General features: G+C 42.1%; 1 protein-coding gene across 6 annotated transcripts in view; it reads right to left on the reverse strand.

Moving 5' to 3' along the window:
• CNTN6 (contactin 6) overlaps positions 1–27,804 on the reverse strand; it is a 193,842-nt gene that overhangs the window by 139,074 nt on the left and 26,964 nt on the right. For all 6 annotated transcript variants that reach the window (XR_014522923.1, XR_014522924.1, XM_083491366.1 and 3 more), the window contains exon 2: positions 16,541–16,675. Coding sequence is in view for 4 of the 6 variants with exons in the window: in XM_083491366.1 (XP_083347492.1) it covers positions 16,541–16,595 (55 nt within the window). In the remaining 2 variants the exon portion in view is untranslated. The remainder of the gene's footprint in view (positions 1–16,540; positions 16,676–27,804) is intronic.

The raw sequence follows: 27,804 nt of genomic DNA on the forward strand, positions 1-27,804 counted from the left end.
ACACTTTCATTAACCATAGCAAGCAAAGTGATAGCCATTGGCAGGACCTATGATGTTAAGTTTATCCCAGTTGAAAATGCTGATTATCTGCATATGATGGAGAAGCTCCATACATTTCAAATGTCCATTTTAAGGAAAGCATGGGAGCATTTTGAAGAGTGTACGTTTGGTGCTATACATATAATTAAATGGCTTCAATTTAGGTCAGTAATGATTCCAGTATCTAAGTTTTATTACAAATAAAGGCAATAAATTACTGACTAAACCTTAAGTAATAGATTACCAAAGCTGTGTTAGATGCACAATAAAGATCTTAGGCAACTTCATTTTCTGCTTTAGATGATTTTAAAAATGCCTTTAGCAAAATGGGTTAATTAATGTGATTGAATGTGATCCAATTCTTCTGAAGTAACTTTTTTTTAAAAAAAGAAATTGCTCAGCAGTTAAAAGAAACTGATATAGGAGTTAGGGGCTTTCTTTAAATCTTCATTTTCTGAAGTGTGTCAAAGTACGATCTGGGTAGGCTTGCATTTGTTAAGTGTAATTAATTCCATGCTACTGCACAAATTCTCTCAAATTAAATGGTGTTCCCTCATTGTCTATTTCACGTTTTTACTTTCAATCTATAGAGGAAGAGAGAAGGGCATTCTGGTCCCCTTGCATGCAGCAGGAAGGATGATCCAGAAGGAGTGAGGCGAATATTCAGGCTGCCTTAACCCACCCTCCCAGCAGCCCCACCCATTCACCACTCACACCCCCCCTTTTACCTGGAGAATGGGATTATCTGGTTGCCTGATAATGCTGAGCAGGATTTTAGGGAGGTTTCCCCCACACCATTTTCAATTCATGATGTATGAGTTTTAGGGGAGGGAAATCAGATTTGGCTGATTAGGCAAACTTTGATTACAGCAGACAGTTAAACTTGGAGACTAGAGCTCCATTCTTACTGTCATGTTACCAAAACCACTCCAAAACAATTAAAGTTAAGATGGTAAGAAACTCCTTTTCTAACCCCTCAAACTCTTTAAGTGGTGAAATCATGATCTCTGAAATGGCAACGCCTCCTCTATCCAGGGGCGTAGGAAGGTGTGTGTGGTCCGCCCTGGGTGTCACCCTGAGGGGGTGACAAAATGGCACACTGCGGGCACTGGCGGAGGAAGAGGAGTGCGGGGGGAGCGCCCCGCCCCTGGCAGCACGATCCCGGTAGAGTGCCATCGCGGCTGTCCCCCGCCCGTGCTGGGCACCTCGCCCCTGCAGGCGGGGCGCCCCGCCCCTGCCTGCTCTCTGCCCCCCCCGGTGTCGGAGCATGAAGCTCCGCCACTGACTGTGGGGGGTGGCACTTACCACAGGGCCTAGTCTGTAGTGTGCCCGAGCCACATGTCTCTCCTGGGAATGAAGCAGTGGCTCAGGGCCCTGCGCTGCCCAAAACGGCAGCGTGGAGTTTGTGTCTGCCAGGTGGACTCCATGGGCAGCTTGCCACACCACCTCCCTGGGCGGATCACCATGCTGCCCCGTGCGCCGATCACCATGGTGCCCTTGAGGGTGCCAGAGCAGCTAGCTACGTCCCTGCCTCTATCATTGCTGGAATAGTGTAGCAGCTTGCTAAACGTAGTCTATGCTTTTTGTCCCCGTTGTGCTCACAGAAACTGGGCAGGGCTGCTTGCCTTTATGAGCAGCACAGTATCTCATGGCATTCCTGGTGGGGTCTGTGTGTCTGCAGCATGATGCTAACAAAAGGAAAAGGTGCAAGGCAATGTTACATTGATCATTTAGAGTTTTAGAAACGTTGAGGCTGAGATATGCTCAGAAATCCAAAAAAACACACACCATTTTTTTGATTAGTCAGTGCCATTAGTGTAAAGAAAAACAAATAAACGTTTCCCCAGACAGCTCTCTGTGGGCAATCCGCTTCAAACAGCAACGGAATTCTGTTGGGGTGAATGATCATGCTGGAAACATTAGGAATAAATCTCTCACAGAATGGTAGGATCTGTAAGGTTCTGTGGCGAAATACAAAATTATGACAGAATTTCCAAGAATTTCATCAAATCTGTGATACAAACTAGTATATGGAGGTACCAGAAGGTGTGAAGATGAAGTATCTGTTAGCTGTGGAAGTATGTGTTGCCCATTTTTGTGGGAAATGATTGCATCTGTTGGGGATTTTAGCCACCCTACAGCAATTATTCATAAGGAACACTACATCTTATCATCTGGGTATTTTGAATCAGCTCTAGACTGCCTGTGGTTCCTATGTACTTTAACTGTAAATCCTGTAATTCTTTTTTTTTTAATGTATCGCTATAAACTGCTTTTGAAGTTCAAGAGAGCCAAGAGCAACATCCTTGGGGCAATCATTAAAACACTATCAGTGGGTATGTGGACCCCCTCTACAAATCCTTAAACAAATTTCCAACCCACTTACCTCTGATATCTGAAACTTCAACCCCTTCTGCCCACATAAAGGAAGAACTCACCAATGTAGCAGGAAGTGGAGGGTTTCCTTGAAAACAGGAAAGACCTCTGTTTTCTGGATTGGAGGTAGTAAAGGCACTGCCAGAGAAGCAGCAGAGAGCACGTGGGTCGAATTTACTGGCTTCTCTTTGGCTGTTATTGAGCTCAACCCACATAATCTTGGTCAAAATTGAAAGAAAGAAAAGCTGCTGCCAGAATCACAGCGGCTGTGTCATTGTAGTGACATTCTGTAAAGAAAAATGGTTGCTGAAGCTCCGTTCCAGCTGCCACAGGAGTGAAAAAAAGAGAGGTACCACAACTAGGAGAAGCACCATTTTGGAAAGCAGGGGTAGAGAGCCTATGGATCTTTGGATGTTGCTGGATTACAGCTCCCATCATCCCCACTTATTGGCATTGCTGAGTGGGACTGATGGGAGTTGTAGTCCAACAGCATTCGGCGGGTCTCTGTTTGTCCACCCCTGTGGGTTTTTTAAGCCACCACAGTAAATTTCCCCTCTTTGCTCAAATCCATTTGAGCCAATTTGAGTCCTGTCTCAGATACACATTGAAATAGGCCCCCAGATTCTCCACCTGCAAATGGCTCAGCCCTAAGACATGCATATCAGTGTTGGAGGAGGAAGAAAGGAAATGGAAACCTGCAGCATAATGGGGACACATGTAAAGGTAAAGGTACCCCTGATCATTAGGTCCAGATGCAGACGACTCTGGGGTTGTGGTGCTCATCTCGCTCTATTGGCAGAGGGAGCCAGTGTTTGTCTGCAGACAGTTTCTGGGTGGCCAGCATGACTAAGCTGCTTCCGGCGAACCAGAGCAGTGCACAGAAATGTGTTTACCTTCCCACCGGAGCGGTACCTATTGATCTACTTGCACTTGACGTGCTTTCGAACTGCTAGGTGGGCAGGAGCAGGGACCGATCAACGGGAGCTCACCCCGTTGTGGGGATTTAAACTGCTGACCTTCCGATCGGCAAGCTCTAGGCCCTGTGGTTTAGACTATGTAACTCTGTACAAAAACTGAATAATCTTATTTACAAAGTTTGCACCTAAACCATACCTCTCCTCCTGTCAGTGGCGTAGCGTGGGGGGTGCAGGGGGGCCCGGCCGCACCAGGCACAACATCTGGGGGTTAGGGGGCGCAAATCCACGGGTTAGGGGGCGCAAATTACTTGCCTTGCCCCGGCTGCTGACAACCCACGCTACGCCACTGCCTCCTGTTACCGCTCCCTCTTCTTCATCATCTTTTACAAGGGGTTAGGAGGCCATGCTCACAACAAATATCAACAATTAAGGTATAGGAACAGCTTAGAGAAAGCTCCTATTTTCAGAACCTTATTTTGTTATTATTCTTTTTCTTTTTCTTATGCTTTCCACTTTTGCAAGGCTGTTGAAGACGGGAGATAATGCCTTTCTTCCTGATTTGTTTGTGAAATAAATACGTGGCATACTAAACAAAAAAATCCCCTTGGTTTATCTTTGTCTATGTAACTCTGTACAAAATATGGATAAGCACACACAGGGAATAGAACAAACCAAATATTCCTAAGGCACCATTTCAGAACCATGAATAGGTCATACAGAATTCCAAATGTCAGATCCACATCAGCATCCCACATGGTGTCATTTGAGAGTTTTCAAAAAATAAATAAAAAGCTCTTCTTTTTTGTTGTGGTTTAGTTGTCCAGCAGTTCTTTGAACCACAATGCCAGATGGTGTCACAATGTATAAGTGTCTGTAGATGAATTTTCAAACACATATTTATCCCGGAACTTCCAGAGAACAATCCCAGTACTAGTTGAAGCCTGAGGGTATAACTAACCTCCATTATGAAGGCAAAGTGTGTACTATGACCGTGATGTCTTACTAGAGCAAAATAAATGAGGTAAGCAATTAGCATTTATAAACAGCTGAGCATCCTTCCCAAACATTATCTGCATAATCCTAACACAAGTACCATATAAGGCAGAGCAGCATTATTAAGTGTAGAAGAAGAGCCCTAGTACATCAGACCAAAAGGTCTTGCCAACTAGTCTTGTTCTCTTCAATGCCCACTAGATGCCTCTGGGAATCATACAAGTAAAGCTTGAAGGTAATAGGCCTTTGCCTGCTACTGTTCTCCAACTGCTGGCATTCAGCGGCATACTGCCTCTAAACTTGGCAGTCCTATATCGCTATTGTGGCCAACAGCCATGGATAGGCATGTTTTTCTGGATTTGTCTCATCCCTTTAGGCTAGTGGCGATCACTGCAAACTCCACAAGCTAATTCTGTATGAAGGAATACTTTCTTTATCCTTCCATTATACGTTTTCTTTCAAGGTAGAAGAAAGAAAGAATGAAGAGGTTGCTTAAGGCCCCACCTTGCGACTCAAAGCCATCTAGTGAGATTTGCCACTTACTCTTGCAAATCTAAGGTGAGATCTGGATTGAGGATTTCCCAGCTCATGACTCACATTTCTGAGGTACTACACAACGCCAGTCTTCTCACTATTTCCTCTGACAAATGTGTAACATTTAGAGGGGAAGAGAATTCAAAAGCAATTCTTCCCCCTTAACTGCAGTTTGAAATCTGAAGGGTGCTTCTTATCATTGCCATGGTTGTACCCCAGGAAGATCAATCCCTATATTTTAGGGGCTTTTGCTTTCTCAGTATATGGGGTTCCTTTGGTGGTTTGGGATTTATTTCTATTTTTTTCTGGGTTCATTTGTTTCTAAACCCCTTTCCTGTGTTTTCTTTTCCAAACATAGATGAGGCCCTAAGCACTTGTAAGTGGGAATTGCTAATAGACCGGGTTTCTTTGTTGGTGTTACATTCATGGATTCTCAAAGAATGTATTCTCTCCCTTGAACTGAAGCAGCTCAGTCTGGCAGAAGCTGAGAATTCCTGCTGCAAACAGCTGTCAGTATCTACAGGGCCTTTATTCAAACTGACTGCGTCTCTTTCCCCCCACAAACAAAAGGACGTTTCATCACCTCTCCCATCACAACAAGCATGCTGTCTTCACTAAAAGGTACAACACAGAGGGAGCTCTTTGACCTGACTAGAGGGTGCGTTTGGTGATGAATTATCTTTCAACTTTTCAAGGATTAGGCAGTACACGCCATAGCAACACTCACAATAGCCTTGTTCAGGTGAAATCAAATGAAGTTGATAAAGCACAGTTAATAGCCCATATGGTGATGGCAGTGAATGAAGAGGATATTCAAAAGGTTACAAGCTAAATAGTACCAATATTCTTCTAATTAGGAAAAGGAAGAGATTTTAGCTGGTTGCATGTAGGGAGGGGTGGTGGTGGTATTCTCAAATAGATAAATGCCTGAACCCTAAGATCCTCTTCAGAGGTCACTTCTTTGGTCACAGCCATTGTATTCCCCGCCACAGGGTTCTGGGATAGACACATGGGCATCTTAGCCAATCAGATTATGTTTAATAAGTGAGTTTAGCACTTGGATGAAAGTGATTAGCTTGGTTTTCCCAGGAAATGGAAAGCAGTTTGCTTTAGCTAAGGCAGGATATGCTTCTGAATGGCTCCATTGCCCACAAGGGATAATCAACAACACCCAAATTAGAGGCTTTAATTGCATTAGGTATGGCATTGTGTTCTAGGGGCATCATTAAGCAAATGTGGTCACAATATTTGTCACTGTGAGGAAATTCCTCTCTACAGTAGGGATGGGGAAGGGATTTGTTTGGCCTACGTTTCACAGTAGACCCACCTGAGTTGATACTTCTGAACTTGCTTCCACAGCAGAAGACAACTCCCAGTCAGGTGACAAGCCCCTCCAGTTTTTGCCACCAAGGTTTGGTGTGGCAAGTGGGAAGGGCATAGACACAAGGATAGGTATAAAATGCACATTTCACAGATAAATGCATTGAAAGCATTGAAAAGTGTGTGCTTTACATTATTTTACTTAAAAAGTGTGTACAATATGTATACAATTTAAATATGGAGCTTTTGTGAGATCTTTCAGAAAATTCTACACAAAACAGAACAGGAAGGATCTGTGATTGAATACCAGTGAGATTGAAACAGGATAGAATCTTTTTTGCCAAGTCTTTCCCTTCTCTATAGAAGCTATACTTGGTAGGACCATTGGTGGAAATCTCTGGAGCTTACCCAGTTTTAAAACAAGAAAGCAGCTGAACTGCCCAGTCCAACTTGTACTATCTGGTATTATATACTTGTATCATAGTATCCTCTCAACCAGTGATGACAGCCAATGATGGGGAAAGGGGGCGAAGGACCTGCTTCATGTCATGACATCAAGATATGGGAAAACTTCAGTCATTGGGTGGTGAGCTACATTCATGGCCACTATTTTAGGCACCTTAGAGTTCCCTATGAACACTTTGGCTGGTGCTAGTTTTTCCTCAGTTAACTGCACATTACCTAAAGATGTTAAGATTATTGCAGATTTAATTATTTAAATTTATTTTTTCCTCTTAAAAGCAATAAAAGTTGCACCAGGTATTTCAAATACTTGATCACCTGTGCGTCTCAGCTTCATAAAAAGAGATAATAAAAGCAAAATAGAATTTTTCTTTGAATCTGTTATGTACCTAAATGAAAACATTAAATTATTTCTGAACTGCCAGAAGAGTATCTCCTCAAGTTAATAAGCCTTTCATAAGCAGAGGTGAAATTATTTGATATTTAAAAATAGGAGAAACCTATAAAAACCCAGTAGTTGGAAGACAAAAATGTACTTCCTCTTACATAAAGAAATTCATTGGAGAGGTCATGAAATAATAATGGTGTATAGGTTTTGAAAGGATCTCAAAATCGGATAAATGGAAATAAACCAGGCACCAATGGAGGAAATCTTTGCGTACGCAGAAGATGTTAGAATAGAGAAGTTCAAGGACGGGGTCAAGACATTTCAGGGATGGCTTACTTAACTTTTAAAAATATACATACAATTGTTCTGACAGGTGACTCAATTCAACCCCAAAATATGAGAGAACTGAGCCTCAACAAAACAGCTGTTCTATTACCTACCTATACACTCTGTGAATAAAAGGGATTTCATGTTGAAATGAGATAGTTTTCTTTTAAATGAATGATGAGGAAAGGGTTGTGTTGGAACTGCAGCTAATTCCTTTATGGAGTGGGTGAACTGGAATTGGAACTAATTTGTTTTTAGAATGAACTTTCCAAGCACTGGCAATACTCCCTTCCCCTCAGCTCATCTACATGGATAAGCTAAGGAGGGGTGGCTTTGGGTGTCCTGTGTGTGAGACAGAGAATGCAAGTTTATGTAGTTAGCTACACCTACCACTGTGAATTTAGTCCTCAAGCCAAAACAAGGTTTAGCCAAACCTGCCATACAGAGTTTGTTTTGTTCAATTTCTGGAGCTGTTCAGGAAGATGAAAAGGGAAAAGGAAATGTTCGCTTCTCAGATTCAGTGCCTGTCTTCCTGTTACAATTGGCACCATGTGATTCTGTTGTCCTCTCCTTATTCTCGAAATGTTTCTTTCTTATGCAGTATTAATATATAACACTGCCATTTTACCAATAGTGCAAACGGGAACGATGAATCCAAATAACAAATATTCAGATTTTCAAATAATGATCTCAGAGTTTATCTTCATCATACGCCTTGCCTCTGGTTATATGTTTACATCAGATTATCTCATTTAAGAAGCACTAGGTTATTAGAGGAGGAAGGCAGAAGAAAAATGGGGTCCATTCTGTTTCCTTACAATGTCATTATCCATGGATGCATTATTTATTCCTTTTGGCATAAGCAAAAGAGACTTGTTGAGTGCTCTTTGAGCAAATGAGAAGAATAGAGAACATCAGTTTTAATGGTATGAGATGTACATTTCTCAGGGTTGGGGGAGATCTAGTCATATTAATTGAATTAAAATATCCTTGAAAGATTTATTTCACCTTATTTTTGCTTCATTGTGCCAGTTCTGTGGTAATGCAGTTCTTTTCAAGGAATCAAAAGCCTTTTCTTTTTCTTTTCTAATGGCATATTTTATGGCCACACAATACAGATTTTAGATCAGACTGGGGTGGCAAACTTCTGTATTATGACAGCAATCTCAGCATCTAATATCCTTAATGGTTCAACCCTATAATACTTACATGAGAGTACCGGTAAGTTGCATCAAATTTATTTGGGGCTTCCAGGGTCCTTATGTGATGGAACAAGTTGAAGTAGATATCCCTAAGCGGCTTCATAGCACATTAGCAACCCAGACATTTTTTTTAAAAAAAAATGCTGTGAAAAAGGATCTGCTGAAATAAAAAATAAGATTGCAATAATGACTATCACAAAGGTGGGGTGGTGGGGCTTTGAAATGAGGCAATGGTTTTATGGTTTTTTCAGTCACAGTGCTTTGCAGGAAGGAGTAACTTTGCAAAATCAAAGCTTAAGGAGGACACTAGGATGGAGAGGGAAAACCTCTTTGCGTTAGACCAGTCAAGCTTCCAATAAGAGGGAATTAGTGTGCCCACACAGTGAATCCCTTTGGTTATTCCTATTCCAAATCAACTGTACATGTGCCTAGAACAAAAGCCTATGGTCCAGGGCCGGATTTCGGTTTGATGAGGCCCTAAGCTACTGAAGGTAATGGGGCCCTTTATATGTCCAGCTGTCCTTTGTCAACAACAAATTGTCACTGGTTTTTTGTGTTGAATATATGCTACATGGTAATTTAGGGATCTAATACACAACACAAAACACTGTTGCTGTGTGTAGGTTTTATTTTATTTGTTTTTTATCTTATATTTTGGAAATGTACATCCAGTTTTTTTCTTTAATTTTTTTGGGGCCCCCAAGAGAGTGGGGCCCTAAGGTATAACTTGTCCAGCTTATATGTAAATCAGGCACTGCTATGGTCCCATTTGTCTGCAGTTTGGCAACTTTCATTTCCAGGAAGGAACCCACAACTGTGAGTCCAATTGTCCACAACATTCTAAGGGAGATTAAATGATTCCCTTTTCACAAGAAAATAACTGCAGCTCCTCCTTTGTTGCAGCAAGGTAGAACGGCTGTTGATTATGGCAATTCTGGGGAAGAAAGTGTGGGCCAAGACATTTGGGTGCCAGACTCTGCTGCCTCATTCTGCCTAATAGTCGGACTAGTCCTAAGAAAATATAAAGGGCAGTTGGTCCTAATCAGGCTGAAGAAGGTGCTTTTGCAAGAGCATCTCTCCCATTGAGGTAGCCATATATAAAGGCAGTTCCTAGGGGAGCACAACCAAGCCTGCCAAGCCTCAGAGACACCACAGCAGGCACTGCAGCTATGATGTCCAATGCAAGATGTATGGTGAGGGATGGCAGATTCTGGTGTTGCACAAGGGGATGCTGAAATTTAAGGTGCCAAGGTCTGCCACTGCCTTGTAGAATGGTTGCTGACGGAGGAGGCCAAGCAAGGACAGTCGCTGTGTCTCCTCTGAGGGATCCAGTGGAATGGGTGTTTTAGGATGTTGTTTAGTCGTGTCCGACTCTTCGTGACCCCATGGACCAGAGCATTCCAGGCACTCCTGTCTTCCACTGCCTCCTGCAGTTTGGTCAAACTCATGTTCGTAGCTTCGAGAACACTGTCCAACCATCTCGCCCTCTGTCGTCCCTTCTCCTTGTGCCCTCAATCTTTCCCAACATCAGGGTCTTTTCCAGGGAGTCTTCTCTTCTCATGAGGTGGCCAAAGTATTGGAGCCTCAGCTTCAGGATCTGTCCTTCCAGTGAGCATTCAGGGCTGATTTCCTTAAGAATGGATAGGTTTGATCTTCTTGCAGTCCATGGGACTCTCAAGAGTCTCCTCCAGCACCAAAATTCAAAAGCATCAATTCTTTGGCAATCAGCCTTCTTTATGGCCCAGCTCTCACTTCCATACATCACTACTGGGAAAACCATAGCTATATGGACCCTTGTTGGCAAGGTGATGTCTCTGCTTTTTAAGATGCTGTCTAGGTTTGTCATTGCTTTCTCCCAAGAAGCAGGCGTCTTTTAATTTTGTGACTGCTGTCACCATCTGGAGTGATCATGGAGCCCAAGAAGGTAAAATCTCTCACTGCCAAATTTAAACCAAATTGATGCTGTAATTAGAATTATATTGTTTGCTTGCTTAGGTTATTTACTTGGTTTGTTGGTGCTTAGTTAGAAGAGATTTTCAGTTTTGCCTAAACTCTACTATGAACAATATAGCTTAGCTTTATTTTAAGTTTTGTACACCCTGTATTTTGCATTATTTTCTGATTCATTATTCAAAGAAAAGGCAGCTGCTGAGTCATGAATCACATGATTAATTTAAGGCTCACTTGTAGTTGCTATAATTAGCATAACCATATCATGAGAATATGACTAAGATGAGACCAGAGGTTTTTTTGTTTTTGAAGTATAACAAGTTCAGTACATTAGTTAGAGGCTGATGTCAGGCAAATGTCTACACTTGGAAACTGGATAATGACCCTATAAAAGTCAAAGCAGCATTAATTGGAGAAAAAACCATTTCTTCTGAACTGTCCACACAGAAAGCAGTACATATTTTATTTATATTTGAATATTTATAAGCCTCCTTTTGGGATCATGTCCTTACCATCATGTAAGGGGAAGCAGGGCACATTGATGCACGGGGCACATTGATACACCAGCAATATTTCAATATCAAGAAATGTTATTCGTGTCGCAACATCACTAATACGTGTCTATACATGTGTGAGTACAATAGTTGCGACCACGCCACCCACCAGTTAGCCGTTGGCGTTTGACAAGTGTAGGTGTATTTTTAGCACTGCCAAATAAAAAATTATGTGAAATGTAAAAGTTTCCAACACTGTTTTACGTCGTTTAGTTAAGATTTAAAAATACCAAAGGTAAGTTTTCCACTCAGTAATCAGGATTACACATTATTTTTAAATAAGTTCAGTGGTTTTATTAATAATTGTTAGTTTTTTTGAAAATGTCTGTTGGGGAACTTTGATACGTTAATACACAAGGCACATTGATACATATAAAAGTGCCCCGCTAGTGTACAATAGTGCCCCAATATACAAGTTTGCATGAAATCTCTAAACTCATTAAATTTGAAAAGAAAAAAACCTGTTGTTTACTACATGGCCAAAGTCATTTCTAAATATAATATAACCGATTATCAAGTGTCATATCTCAGGAAAAAACCAGGATCTTGTCTTCCCCTTTGTAGAATATAAGGCAAGTGTTGATTTCAAGGATGTTATTTTGCTGTTGCCAAAACCAAATTTCCCAAAGGGCACATCTCAAGCATCATCTCTTTATGCTTTTTCTATTGACTTAAGTAGATATAATGTGCAAAAGAAGCTAAACGTTAAGTAATTACTGGTATCTTATTTTTTATAAGCATTTTGTTTAAATTACTATTTTTTGACTACCTAATGTGAGTTCTTATACTTTTTAAAGTTTTTCCAAAGTTTTTTTTTATGGATAGGTGTTTGAGGAAAGATTAATATAAGTTTTGATGTTTCGTTAAGAAAACTTGCCATAAAGTCTATGATATGTGTGAAACGCTGTTAGTTTTGATACGTAATTTAGTTTTCAAGTAACAGATTGTAAGGCTGATTATGATCTCTCACAATAAAAATGTTTTTTTCATTAAATTTTTGTAAATAATTACCATTCTCATACAATTTACTCTTTGTATCAAAGTGCCCCGTCCAATGTATCAAACTGCCCCGTAGGTGGGGTAGAATGATACAAAACCTATTTTTTTACTGAAGTCATTATATTCTCATTATCTTCTAACTTTAATGGTTCTTTTGATTGCTATTATAAATATTGATTAGTTATGCCATGCTTCAAGCCAATTTTTTTATTATTTGACTCATCTTTGTTACATAAAAGACGAGATTGAATTTTTCTGTATTAATCTGCCCCACTCCCCCCTGTGGTGTCAGGAACTCATGGTCCTCAAATCCAGCAGCCCCACTCAACGTGGCCAATTATCAGGGATGACGGGAGTTATGATCCAGCAATATCTGACATCTTGTTAACAGCAGTCTCTGAGAATCACAGGTGAGGAAGGTGCTGTTGTGCAGCATGCAGGCTCCCTAAAGTCATCTGATTTGCTATTGTGAGAACAGCATGCTGGGATAGATGAGTCATTGGCCTGATACACCAGACTCACATTATATTCTTGGAAGAGGATTTGAAAATGCACAGCCCAGATATTTAATGCCTTTTCCTTGTCACCAAGGAACCTGAAATTATAGACAGGGTGAGTCCTACTGTGAAGCAGATTCAGTCAGCTGCCTCACTGGAAAGATGCTTATGGGGAGCAGTGATATAGAACAGTAGAATCTTAGAGCTGGAAGGGACCTGCAATGCCGGAAGGGAACGGTCTGGAACGGTCCGGTTCACGGGCAATGGAAGTCCAGGCAGGCGACGTCAGGACCAGGGCAAGATGGCAAGGTGGGAGCAGGAACGCGGGTCCAGAAGCCAGGAGCCAGGAAGCCAAGAGCCCAAGGGTCAGAGAGCTGGGAGTCAAGAAGCCAAGGGTCTGAGGGTCAGGAAGCAAGAAGTCACGAAGTCAAGGGTCCGAGGATCAAGAAGCAGGGAGTCAGGAAGCCGAGGTTCAAGGATCAGGAAGCAAGAAGCCAAACGCAGCAAGTCAGGAAGCATGTTGCTGTGGCAAAGAGCCAAAGGGAAATGCTGACCTTATATCCTTTCCCACCTCTTGCCACCAGGTGCTGTGAGTTACCAATCAGCCTCACCTGTGAGGCCGCACCTTGCCTCTTCAGAACAAACATAGGAAGGCCCCAGTCCTGCAAAGTTCTATTGGTCACAAGGCCTGGCTCCTGCACGCACACCCGACAACAGGAATCTCAGCTAAAGCATCCATGACAGATGGCCATCCAACCTCTGCTTAGAAGCCTCTAAGGAAGGAGAAACCACCAGCTCTCATGGGAGTCTGTTCCACTGCTGAACAGCTCTTGCTGTCAGAAAGTTTTCTGAATGTCGGAATCTCCCTTCTGGCAACTTGAAGCCATTGGTCTGAGTCCTACCCTCCAGAGCAGGAGAAAACAAGCATGCTCCCTCCTCCATGTGGCAGCCTTTAAGATATTTGAAGATGCTGGATGTGATTCTCATGCCCTGCCTTACACACCCTTAAGTCAGCCTACTGTTCTTGGGCAGGGTTAAGGCTACTACCTCATCACAATTAAATCCGTGTAAAACCCATTTCCAGAACCATAACGGCAAAACATAAATAAAACAGCAGCATTACCAATGAACTTAACTTTCAGTTATACATTTCTCACTGATATTTTCCCCGGAACATAGACACTATCCTTCATTACTAGTTGAGAAACATCACAGGATTAAAGAGCTAAAGCCCAGGAACCAGGCGGTTATCTGATCAATTTCCTTATACCAAGACAGGATCAAATAATATAAAAATTGCTGTACCAAGTCAGACTAATGGTCACTCAAGCTCAAATATTGTGTTGCTTGAAGGATGCCAGTAATCCTTGGCACAAGAAGACTTCCGATTTGATCTCATTCTTTCTTTCTTAACAGGGACCTGCCAGGTGCATATGGGAAGTTTACTAGCCAGTTATGCTTTTGAGAAAGTCCCCCATGATATTCTTGTGGAGAAGCTGGTAAAATGCGGGCTGGACAAGGTTACTGTTAGGTGGATTTGTAGCTGGTTGACTGACCGAACCCAAAGAGCAACTCACTAATGGTTCTTCATCATCCTGGGAAAAAGGGACATGTGGGGTGCCCCAGAGTTATGTCCTGGGCCCATTGTTGTTCAACGTTTTTGTAAAAGACTTGCATGGAGAAAATTAGGGGATGCTCATCAACTCCTAACTCTAAAATTCGATGATTCTATGACAAAGGCAATGTGTCCCAGCATCTGCATTCATAGTTAAAAGGTAAAGGGACCCCTGACCATTAGGTCCAGTCATAGCCGATTCTGGGGTTGCGGCGCTCATCTCGCTTTATTGGCCAAGGGAGCCGGCGTACAGCTTCCAGGTCATGTGGCCTGCATGACTAAGCTGCTTCTGGTGAGCCAGAGCAGCGCACAGAAACGCCGTTTACATTCCCACCGGAGCAATACCTATTTATCTACTTGCACTTTGATGTGCTTTACAGTGCCCTAAACTTTGAATCCAGTTACAGATAGGTAGCCGTGTTGGTCTGCCATAGTCAAAATAAAAAATTTCCTTCCAGTAGCACCTTAAAGACCAACTAAGTTAGTTCTTGGTATGAGCTTTCGTGTGCATGCAGGTATCTGAAGAAGTGTGCATGCACACGAAAGCTCATACCAAGAACTAACTTAGTTGGTCTTTAAGGTGCTACTGGAAGGAATTTTTTTATTTTGACTAAACTTTGAACTTTATCGACCTGTGGTGATAACCTTTCTAGATCTATTAGCTGTGACTTTTGGATGAATGAACTGCATACAACTAAATCATAGTCCTGGCAGAAGCTAGTGCAATGAATTCTGGTAGTACAACATGATTTGCCTTCTCTCGTTTCCCCAGGCAAGCCTGCATCCTCCTCAAATCTGCTCCAGAGGCTCAGGAGAATACTCCATGGAGAGGGCAGGTGATAATAGTTCCACCAGGAAGGAGAAATGCTTGCAATGAAGGAATGATCTCATTACCAGTACTTTGCATACAAGCCACAAAACAGTGTTTCCCACAAAACTGACAAGTGGAACTGTTTGTTGAACATATCCAACTTCAGAAATAAGCTCATTCTCTGCCTCCCCTTAAGATGTTAAGATCTTCCATTTAGGGCTTTTCTCCTTAGATAAACCTTCCATTAGAGGGAAGATGGAACTGGCAGGTGGTTTTTCAGTGCTGGAGTGCTAGTTACTGAACTCTTTCCAAGGTGCTTGTTTAAATTTCCTGAAAGGAACACGCTTGACGCCTGTTGTGTCATCTTTTAGATGCCAGGCAAAAATACTACTTGCAATTTTACTGTGCAGTGTACTCTGTTATTTTAAAGAGTATTTCATGCTTTTCTGAATTTGCTTTCATAATTCTTTCATTAAATTGTAGAGTTCAAAGGGACCATCTAGTCCAACCCCCCCTGCAATGCAGAAATCTCAGGTAAAGCAGCCATGGCAAATGGTCATTCAACCTCTGCTTTCAAAATCTCCAAGGAAGGAAAGTCCACCACTTTCCACGGGAGTCCGTTCCACTTTTAAACAGCTCTTACCATCAGAAAGTTATTCCTGGTGTTTAGTCAGACGCTCCTATCATGAAACTTGAAAATATTGGTTCACGTCCTACCTTCTGGGGTAGGAAAAAACAGAGCTTGCTCCACCTGGACACAGTACACCAGGTGTTGTTGTCTGACCAAGGCAGAATAGAGTGGTACTATGCTTTCCCTTGATTAGGACACTATACTTATGTTGATTCAGCCTAGAATAGCAATAGTCATTTTTGCTTGTGCATCACACTGTTGACTCATGCTTTTGGTCTACTAAGACCAGTTCTCTAATATGTTAATGACATGCCAAGAAGAGGTAGTAGGGAGGGGCAAAGAAAGCACATTGTCAGATCTCCAAGGGAATATTTATCAAGGCTCTGTAAAACTAATCATGTCAAGAATTGCAGAACAAGATGACCTCCTAAGAAGACAAACCAGAGAGGAATTTTCTCCTAATTCCAAACAGGGAATCATCACCTCCCAAACGCATTAGATGCACACTGTTTTCTCTTGCTCAGTATAGTTTGGACTGAAAATGTTCGATTTCCCACTGTCTACTGAATTCCTTTTAAAATATCCTTTCTAACACTTAAAGATCAGAACACCTGCAGCTGTTGATGGCATACACAAAGATCATCCTCACTCAACTCAGTCCTTAGCAATTGGTAGCTTTCACATTCCCAGCTCAGCCCACAACAGCTTTAGTAAAAGCCAACAGAAGCTCACAAAAAGCTGTAGTTGTGCCAGAGTTAAATGGCTTTGGAATAAGTAACTGTAGCTGACATCTTAATGACAAGGTGCTTAGACCAGTGGTTTGTGCAGATTAGTCCTCTTAAGATGCATGCATTTCTGTTAAGAAATAAAACACAGTGATATATTTATCAATCGACTTCTACAGAGTAATAATTGAATACTTCACCTGCAAAGCAGCTCAGAAGTAGTAGCAGAAATACGAGTTTCCATAGCAACATCATCTCCACGTTCCAAGGTCAGAAATTCTTCGCATCCAATCATCAGAGAAACTATGTAGATCTTCCTGTCACTACTTTATAGCCTGTAAAATAGTGAGATAGGTTGGTGGTATACATGCCAAACAAATATGTAGACTTGTTTTATTTAAATCCACCTTAAGGCCCTAATATTGTATTTGTTCTCCTTTTTGTGTGTGCTGTGGGACGATGAGTTCTTTCCTTGGAGGGAAAGATGTCATGATTGTTTGTCCCAACTTACATCTGTTTGTAGTTACCTTGCTTTTCACACGGCTTATAAAACCTCTGATTGCTTTCAAGAGGAATAGCTAAACGCCCATCAGTTCATTGGAATTTCATAAGCTACACTCCTACACCACCAGCCTAGTGAGGCTTTATGGAATCACAGGGCCACTTCTGCATCTGCAGCCTTCCTGCGCACAGTGGATGGGTGGGAATTGGAAAACAGGTAGATCAGGCCCAGCTGGGGGCCTATGCTATCACGTGATGGCAGTGGGGCTGGCTCTGGATCCAATGGGTCCTGGACTAGTGAAGCTCCACCCCTTCCCTGCCCCAGAAATCTATACCCCACAGCTTTTTGGAAACAGCATTTGTAATATCAGTTCCAAGAACATAGCTAGGATAACTTCCTAAGCTACAAACCAGCATGAAAAAGGCCTCTGGAGATATAAGAAGAAAAACCAAATACATTGCCTGAAAATAAGAACTAGTATCCAAATGAATCATTTATTAAACTAGGGGGAAAATGAGAAGGGAAAAGAGATTCTGAGAACGAATGGTATTTTTACTTCAGTTAGGAACTCTGAAATGGAAAACGCAAAAATAATAACCAGCTGAACCATTGGAGGTCACAATTCGATGAGTAACTTCCCACCAATGCCAACAATGCAGTTCTTCAGAGCTACAAAAATTGGGGAAATGCTGAAACTGAACTATGCTACTTACTCGGTACATTCCTCATGTGGATGGGGGAAATGGTTTCACTGCAATGTGTCAAAATCCAATTTAAATCCATGTTTTGAATATTTACAGATGAAGGAATGTTAGAGTGAGCTTGCTTGACGAAATCTAGTTGAAAAGGGGACCATTTAGGTGTTCCATCTAGGAGGTCCCATGTCAGGGGCTTTGCCCAAATATTAAATGTCATAACTAGAGGCGACTCCTCTCCACAAAAGCCTGAAAAAGCAACGGAACTTCTACAGTCCAACTTTCTGCTTCATGGACACCTTGGCTTGCCTTGTGTGGAAATGCTGGCCTCTGTTATGTATCCCAAGTTTTAAAAGCTGGAAAAATTTGTAACTTTCAAACTCTTCTAGTAATTAATTTCCACTTGGGCTAGGTATATTGCAATACATTGACTTTTGACAGCGCAATGATGAACAACAACATTCTGTATGCAGCTTTACTCTGAAGTAATTCCCATTTCATTTCAAGAGGTAATCAAGTTTAGGATTGCAGACTATGTGGACATCTTTAACTATACAGATGTGTAAGCAATGGAGGTTTTGTGGTAGTGGAAAGCACTTCCACTCACATTCAGGGAGCCCCGTTTTTGCTGAACCCCACCTACTGCAGCTTGCCATTTCTTCTGAAAGCTTTTCCTGAGGGTTGGGACAATATGGAGTAAGGAGTGAACTGCTGAACTAGATGGGGGCAGAGGAACTGGCAGAATCAAATGTCCCTTTCTTGTGTGTGTTGAAGTACTTTTCATCATTGCAAAGGGAATGGTTGAATGCCCCTATCAGATAAAAGTGCTATCCTTAAGTAAGCAACATGTTTCCCAGGGGTTTATATAACAAGTTGCTCTAATTTCCTTTGACATTTCAGCCACTGTATGATTAAGTAAATCAAGAAAGGTGTCAACTTGGCCTTTACTCCCAAAGGGCAAACTAATAATTTACTGTTGGGAGTAAATTTGTACAAGGCTGCTATGAGGAAGCTTTGATCACACAGACCTATCAAACGATAAAACTATTTTGGATTGACTCTTGGTGCACATGGAAAATCCTCATTAAGGAGGATGGATCCATTAATCTTCTCTTGATTCAAATTCATTTGGCCACAAAGCAAGATAAAGGCTGCAATCCTATATCATACTTGGGAGTAGATCCCACTGAAGACAATGGGATTACTTCTGTGTAACTTTACATATGATTGTGTTCTAAGACTGGCAAAAGAGCTATGGGGTGGTCAGATTTTGGGGAGTGACTACGATGAAGAACCCAAAACCAAAAGTGATTGTTTAGTTCAATGCAACACAAGAAGAAAATAAATGCAGTACTGTACTGTGCAAGAAAGTAAGTGTAAAGCGGTATTCAGTTGAATGCATTCCATCAGTGCAAGGATTTCTGCTTCCACAGCAGGACTTGCCCCTCTCCTGCCCCCATGCACGTCCTGTGCCACCCCCAAAACTGTTGGGGAATCCCCTAGAAGAGATTTAGGGAGCTTGCAGGGGAGGAGAAGGGAAGATTGTTCCATCACATAAACAGAAATGCTTGCAAATTTACAATTTACTTAAGGGAACACTGTAAACAACTAAAGACTTGGGCAGGATTTGAGTAACACTTGTAATGTACTAAAAACTAAGGTAAAAATGGATTATTTTAAGAAAAATGGAGAAATTATATGATGAAGTTGAAAAAGTTTGAAAATGGAAACCATGGAAGGGTGGAGGGAAGTCTAAGGATTGAGGGAATACTAAATGTTGATGATTATGACTAATGTTTGAATTCAAATGTGTAGTGCAAAACTGAGTAAAAAATAAAGAAAGAAAAGAAAAAGAAATGTTTGCACTGAGGGAACGTTCATATAGCGCTGCATTGGATACAACCCATAGTGAGCATTCAAGGAAATGACCTGATTGTATCTTACTGAGGTCATTCAAAGTTACTGCAGGGTGTGGGATGACTGGGTGAAGTGAAAGAAAGACTGAAACATGCACAGCACGTGCAGAAGAAGAAGGTGGTAGAATCCTGAGGTATTAAAGTGAGTACTAATCACTTTGGCCTGCAAGTGAGGAATGCCATGGTTAATATTCTTGCACAATAAAATAAAGATCCCTGTTAATAAAAGCTAGGATAATGGGAAAAGGTCTGTCCCAATTTGTTCCTTGCTATATCAGTTTCATAGGAGTAACTTTTAATGCTGGGCAACCGTCAAAATATGAGTGTATACCTCATGCTAAAGTGCTGTACAGTGGTACCTCAGGTTACATACGCTTCAAGTTACATAAGCTTCAGGTTGCAGACTCCACTAACCCAGATATATTACCTCAGGTTAAGAACTTTGCTTCAGGTTGAGACCAGAAATCACGCAGTGGTGGTGCGGCAGCAGCAGCAGGAGGCCCCATTAGCTAAAGTGGTGCTTCAGGTTAAGAACAGTTTCAGGTTAAGTACGGACCTCCAGAATGAATTAAGTACTTAACCTGAGGTACCACTGTATCACCTAGGTAGGAGATAAAAAAACCTAGTGTCTTGGGGGTCTCCAGCATCATTCTCACCCATCCCATATTCCTCATAGCACCTTCACCCCAGTCATGGTTTGCAGAGAAATAGGGTTCCAGAAATGTTCTCACATTTGGCATATGACACCAATCAGGAACTAAAACTGAACAACCACCAAATATCCATTCTACATCCTTATATTCAACCAATATCCAGTGAGCATCCACCACATATTCACAGAGGGTGTTGTTGTTTTTTAAATCAATTTTTATTTGATTTTACATATCTATGTCATCTTTACATCGCTCACATAACAAAAAACAAAAATAATGCTATCCTCATAATACCCCCCAACGACTTCCCTCAACTTCCTCTTCTGGTTTTTTTTTACAGAAAAATTTCTTCTGCTTGTTTTTTTATTCTTAATTTGGAGTCTAGTATAATGATTATTGTTTTCTTGTTGTTTTGAGATCATTGTTGTATTTTCTATATTTATTTTGATAGTTGTGTTTAATCAAAACCTGCCAAAGAGTCCATTTCACTACATTGTTTCTGCAGGTATAACATAAATACCGTATTTTTCGCTCTATAACACGCATCTGACCATAACACGCATGTAGTTTTTAGAGGAGGAAAACGAGGAAAAAATATTCTAAATGAAACAGTGGATGTATGATTTTTATGGTTCATGCTGTGGCCACAGACATGTGATCTGACAGTGAGTTTGGGGTAGCCCAATGCAAAAATCCTGAGGATCCATGTGGATCCGTGCTTTGTAACCACGTTTTAAGTGGGGAGGGAAGGAAAAGAACTCAAGGGACAAGGAGCTTTTCCGTGGGGAGGAGGGAGGGAAAGAGCACTGTTGCTTTAAAGGTATACTTAAGGTATTTGCCCTGTGCCTGGGTTTTTTTTCCATTTAACAGTTTGCAGCCTTTTCCTTCCGCTCCTTGTTTTGAGGCGGAATAGATTTGAGCAAGTGAGGAGGACTTGGATTGCAGCTGTGTAAAAGTGCTCCTCCTTGCAGCCTGAATGATAAGCAGCCACCAGCAGCAATGGAGCACAAAAAAGCGGTAGGGGCACTAGGACCCAGACAATGCTCAAATCTATCCTGCCTGAAAACAAGCTGCTCCAGCCCAGCCGATCAGCTGAGACGCGGGGGATTTGCGAAGTTTTCCCCTCTCCCTCATGCCCTCCCCAGCCTTTTTTTTTACTTCCTGGTTTTCACTGCGCTCGAGGTTGGTTTTATTTTGCTGCTGGTTGCTTAAATTTTATCTTTCCTGCCGTCTCTCTGCAGTCTCATTGCTCTGTTTAGAGAGCGCGCAGACCTTTGCTAGCGTCTGTCCCTCCTCCCGTGTAAGCGGCTGCTGCCAGCTTTGCTGCTATGGCTCTCCTTCCCTCCCTCCTTCCTGGCTCCAGGTCGCTTTAAAGAAAGCAAAGTGAGAGCCTCGTAGAGCGTGTAAGTGGCTCCCGCTTTGCCTGACTGACGGCAGCCATGGCTCTGATCCGTGCATTCGCTCCTTAACACGCACAGGCATTTCCCCTTACTTTCTCGGAGCAAAAAAGTGCGTGTTTTGGAGCAAAATTTACGGTATTCCCAATCTTAAAGTCTCTGTTGTCCTTATCTCATAGTCTTCCACCTAGTTTTGCCATTTCAGCGTATTCCATCAATTTTTCTTGCCTTTTTTCTTTTGTTGGTATTTCTTTGCTTTTCCATCTTTGGGCTAGCAGCTTTTTTACTAGGCATTTCAGGTCAAGAGTTGCCAAAAGAGAAGAAAAAAACATTTTATGTATGCTACAACAGCAGCTAGACAGAGGGTGGTTTTGATCAGATTTTTTTTTTTTTTGAATTTTTAAAATTTCCCCCTGTAGTTTGTACCAGCGCAATCAGTTTTTAAGGTGAACACATTGACTTGGGAGGCTTTTATCTTCCATTCTGTATCATTGATCTAATACTCTGTGTATGTAAAACTAAGCCATTGTGCTGGGAACATCAAAATCCATAATGCAAAAATGTGCTGATACTATCGAACTGTCTATTTAAATTACAACTAAGCATGCGCCTTTTGTGATAAAGACAATGCATGGTTCTGCCACTGTGCAGCTGAATGTTTAAGCCACATGTTTTTTAGTGTACTTGGTGTTGCTTTTAATTCATGCATTCTGACAAAGAAAAGGGCAGCACAGTCCTATTTTATGTCTACACGGAAATAGAGATGGGAGAGAAATGTGGCTCAGTTCACATTTTTTATGCAAACCTATGTAATCTGCACTTCCCAAAACAATGTGTGAGCTGGAAAGCAGCTTATCCTCTGCCATTCAAACATGTCTGAATTTTGCAAAGCAGTTCTCCAACAAAAACAAAAAAAGTACAGTATTGTATATACTCAATGAAAGTTTGCATAAAGGACTAGTGTTAGGGAAAATAACATCCAAGATGAATTATGCTGCAATGCCTTGCTTGTAAAAAATACTTTAGACACAATTCCAGGCAAAAATGTACATATTATGAGAAATGTGTACCAAAATGTTGGTGAATTTGTGAGGCAGATGTTGAAATATGGGGAGTGAAGAAAGAGGAACAGAGAGGAACCACAATTTGTCTATCCTTGCTCAGAGTCCGGTATAAAATTATGCCCAGGTATAAAATTGCAGCTTGTGACAAGAAAGAATAAAGATAGATGTTTTCTTAGGTATTATTGTAACTTTATTTATTAAATGCCAGCAGACCCAGAAACCTTTCTGACAAACATAAATACTTGTTAGTATTACAGCTGCTAATACTGTCTTTCATATGATAATTTACTGTCAAACTACACCAAGAATATTTTTTTTAACAAAAGACTCTTAATATTTATTGTATGAGAGTGCCTGGTTTAAACTAGAGTGTCTTGCCTGTTTTTTAATTCTGGTGAAGTATAAAGATAAAGATAAATGGTGCTGTCAGATCCTTTGTTTTCTGGATATAACTATTGCTTAAATTAATTATTATTCTCTAGCCATCTTAAGCAAATGGACAGGGAGACAACAAAATGAGTTAATGGGAGTAGAAGTGCCTATCTTGTGTAGAACAGTTTAGATATTTACTTCTTAATGGAATAAAATGTATACAAACATATCTCTTTAAAAGCAGCTATTAAAGGTGTTGTTGTTTTTTTCCTGTTAAAGATGCTCCCCCCATGATCTTTTCAAATCAAACTCATTCCCATATCAAATTTTCCTGTTAATGTGGCATTCCCACTGTGAAATTTCCTTTTCTTCCTCTGATTGGATGGCACTACCATGAGAGGGTACAATCTGCCTAATATTGCTGGGGCGAAACATTTTCCGAAACTGGCATTCATCCAAGGGAAATTTGGGGTAGCAGATATGCTATGGTTTGGATGGATGGGCAGATACCTCCTCTACTTTGAGCATTCAGTAAATCCCCAGCTTTAAAAAGACCACAAGTCTGCATGTATTTTCCCCACTGTGTGTGTGTGTGTGTGTGTGTGTGTGTGTGTGTGTGTGTGAGAGAGAGAGAGAGAGAGAGAGAGAGAGAGAGAGAGAGAAATTAAGGAGCCATTCTTCTGGGGGGGGGGGTGCGGAAGGACTCTTGTCAGGCTGCAGTTGTGTGCATAGTGCAACAGTGTTAGCAATTTCACTCCTCCGATGCTGCAGATGAGATTGTTGTAAATCGCATGCCTGTCTGGGAGCCTGTCTGGGACGAGTCTGGGAAAAGAAGACAGTCTTATCTCTTCAGCTGCAGGTACTATTACACTGGACTTTCGCTTTTCTTTCTTTCTGTTTGTTCTCTCGGAGCTGGGGAGAACGGCCGACATTATGCTTCCGTCTGTACATAGTGAGTAAATAAATACAGTGGACGCTTGGGTTGCAAACGTGATCCGTGAGGGATGCATGTTCGCAACCCGCAGCGTCCGCAACCCACAGTGGCGCGTCTGCGCACTCGCAGGTTGTGATTCGGCACATCTGTGCATGCGCAAAGCATGATTTAGCGCTTCTGCGCATGCGCGACTGCCGAAACCCGGAAGTAACCCGTTCCAGTACTTCCAGGTTTCGGCGGTCCGTAACCCGAAAAAATGCAACCTGAAGCGTCTGTAACCCAAGGTATGACTGTAGTAGATTAGCTCTAGAATGTCTCATTCTTCTTGCTGTGTTATGCCAGAAGATTAGTGTGCATATACCAGCTGGTATATGTCGCTAGGAAGCGCACTGGAAGAGAAGGGAGATGCCTTTTCCAGAGCTGCACGTACCAGAGGATGCTCAGAGTTTAGGGGGCTTGCAGGCACCCCCAGGGCATTTTTCCAGTGTGTTGAGTTGTGAGTGGGGCTGTCCTTTTAGCCCCACCCCCTGCACCTGCTTGTTTCAACAACTATGTTGTGTAGGGTAGGGAAGACCCCAGTGCAGACCTCTTGCGCACATGTATGGGCTTCACATCAGTGGGGCACTGGCGGAACAGGGTGTCCCAATCACATGGAGCCCCTTAGCCTGCACCTTAGGCTCTTCTTAGACACAGCTGTAGGCATGGTGACGGAAAGAAACAAATCTAGTAACATTGGCAACATGGACCCATAGGCGCCGACTCCATGGGGCCTGAGGGGGCCCGAGCCCCCTCAAAATTTCTTTTGGAGGGGGGGCTCTGCCCCCCCAATAATCTCGGGCGCCCCTCCAGCAGAGCGCCACCGCCGCCCCTCCCCCAGCCCAAAATGCACAGGGTCGGGCTGCATGCCTCCTGCCCTCCCTCCCGAGCAAAAGCTCCACCCAATTTCCTTCGGAGCTGATTAATAGGCACAGCACGCTCTCCCCTATTCGCTCACGAGGAGGCGGTGCCACTTTATCTGCATATTCATGAGCTTATTTATTATTCATGAGCTTTCGCGGGCTCCCCCAATATTTTTTATAAGTCGGCGCCCCTGCATGGACCCATTCCCAACTACCACACCATTGACCCAACTTATGCATGGGGTTAATGCCAGGACCGGCCCACTCATGAGGCGGGCAGCTGCCTTGGGTAGCAGATTCCCACAGGGTGGTGCCCCCATACGAGGTTCACCTGCCCCTGCCACCACCTCGCGAGAGCTTCATGAGAGCTCTGCAAGATCTTGTTAGAAGCTGATCAAGACACACGACCTTGGTAAGCAGGGGGCAGGGCAGAGGGGGCATCTTCCTGTTTTGCCTCAGGTGGCAAAACAGGACAGGACACCCCTGGCTAATGCATAGGTTGGTTCCAAACTTCACTGCAAAGAAAATGATGTGATACTGGAGGGAAGGAAAAGCACTGCTTCAATGCATGAATATGGGAAAAAATAAATGATTTAAGGAAGGGGTCAATGGGGGATGCAGTCGGTTCAGGGTTTATTTTGTCCTTCTTAAAGCCTGGCAGATATTACAAACCTGTTTCCCCCCACACCCATTGTCACCAAAAACCGCATTTAGCCTCTGATCCCTGCCTTTCTCTCCTCTCATGCTCATTCTTTGCTGTCTGACACTACAGTATCTAGCAAAGTCCCAGCCCAGGGATACAGCAAACCTCTATATATGATCTCTCTATTCTCTGCTGAACACCTGATTTGCAGGCAGCTAATGTGAGCTTCCTCATGAATGCCAATTGTATTCAGCGAGTATTTTTCTTTTCAAACTTTTTTTTTATCCCCCAGGCAGTCTCTGTGCAGTTTGACTACTTGAACTTTCTGTATGCCCATAACAGGGTGAATTGCAAATGCTTTTAGTGGTGTAGAGTAAGGCAGAGGGCAGCTTGACTGTCTCTGAGATTTACTAGCATTTTTGCTGCTTTTCAAATTATTTCCTAGGCAGTCTTGGGAGAAAACACACTTGCTATTTATCTCAGCTTTCTTGATGCAGGTAATTTCTGCTTTCTCCTTGTTGTAAATACTATTACTTCACTTCTCATGTGGTTTTTTATGTAATGCCCTCAACACTGAACTGAATCCTGTTAGTCACGCTTAGAACAGACACATTGAGATCTATAGAAATTTAGTTTAGTCATTAAGTTCCATTGATTTTAATGATCTGCTCTAAGCATGACTAAGTTTGGACCAACCCTATGAAAATAGTTCAGCACCAAAGCTTTGCACTTTTGTGTCAAGTGAGCCTTCCACATTCAGAAGACAATGAAACCCTCTATTACCACCTTATATATTTCTTAGATTTGTCCGTTTTTATTTGAGGAATGTCTATGGTATTTATGGAAGCCAGTCAAGGAGTCCCATGCTTGTGGCAACTGTGGTCTTGCAATACATGCTAAACCAAAAAATCAGGATATGTTAACACTATTTTGTTAGTTGCTTCATCAAGGTATTTTGCACATCTACAGTCAGTTTAATCAAGGTCCTCCAAGGCTAGAAACTTGCAAGGACATTCTCACATGCAAATACCCTGATATAAAGACACAAATCTCAGAAAGTCTTTAACTTCCTTCAGTTAATTAAGCTCAACTGTGACATAACTAATTGGTGATTTTTTTAAAGTGTAGATGACTGGTTACCAGCAATGCCTCTTCTTCCTGTCTTATTTGATCAGTAGTTACTGTTTACCAGTACTTTTTTTTCTTAAAAAATGTTTAGGGGTACTGTCATTTTCCTACTCATATTGCCCCTCAATGAGGTCAAACTTAGATTCACAAAATGTTTAGGCGTATGTGTACCCCTGCATCCCCCCAGAAAAAAAGCACTGATGTTTACTGTACATATACAGTGGTACCTCAGGTTACGAACTTAATTCGTTCCGGAGGTCTGTTCTTAACCTGAAACTGTCCTTAACTAGAGGCGTGCTTTCGCTAATGGGGCCTCTTGCTGCTGCTGCTGCGTCACCAGCACACAATTTCCATTCTCATCCTGGGGCAAAGTTCTCAACTCAAGGTAACTCTTCCAGTGGAGTTTGTAACTGAGACGTTTGTAACTTGAGGTACCACTGTACCTCAGTGTCATGTCAAATAGGTCATGACTGCATTTTCAGTACCAAGCCAGTATGCCTTAGTGAGGTCATCAGGGTCCAATCCTGAACCAGGTTCCAGGGCATCCAAGCCAGTAAGCAGTGAGAAGTCTTTTGATCTGCAAAAGACTCTTTTCACCATATAACACCTTGAGAGCTCACCAGCATACTCTGTCCTCACCCTGCTCTCTGACTTGCCTGCTGTGATCAAATTTAAGCAGTGAATTGTTCCATGCTAGCTGGATGTTATATTTTTTTAACCTCCAACCTAACAGTGAGGAGCCACAGTGAAAGACAAGGAACACCAATCCCAAAACTGTTCAGAAGGACGAGGAAATTGGATCTTTCCCAAAACAAGCAACTGGATGTCTTGGGAAGGAGGCCTTGCATTTCCCCCCTGCTGTTGTCTCAGGGGTGTTTCCTGTTAAGCACCTAGTTGGTATAAAATACATGCTAAATTGTTAATATGAAGTAAGTTGTTTTATTCAGAATAATATATAAAGAGGCAATTTCTCTGCTGGGAAATCATTTACAGACAAACCATAAAACCTGTTTTAGTAATAAGTCATAATGAATATAGTTGTCATAAGCACAGAAAAACCCATATCCTCTGGGCATAAGTAATTCCTAGAAAAGGCACTATAAAAATACAGAGTTATCTCCTAAAGTACAAGTTCTCTGGAGCTGATTCATGACTGGCGTTGCCATCTCTCTCTCTCTCTCTCTCTCTCCCTCTCCCTCTCCCTCCCCCTTGCAGTTTATATACAATATGCATGATCGTAATCATTCTGAACATGACGTCT

This window comes from Podarcis liolepis (assembly GCF_965112155.1).
Source record: "Podarcis liolepis genome assembly, chromosome: 2".
Taxonomy (NCBI): Eukaryota; Metazoa; Chordata; class Lepidosauria; order Squamata; family Lacertidae; genus Podarcis; species Podarcis liolepis.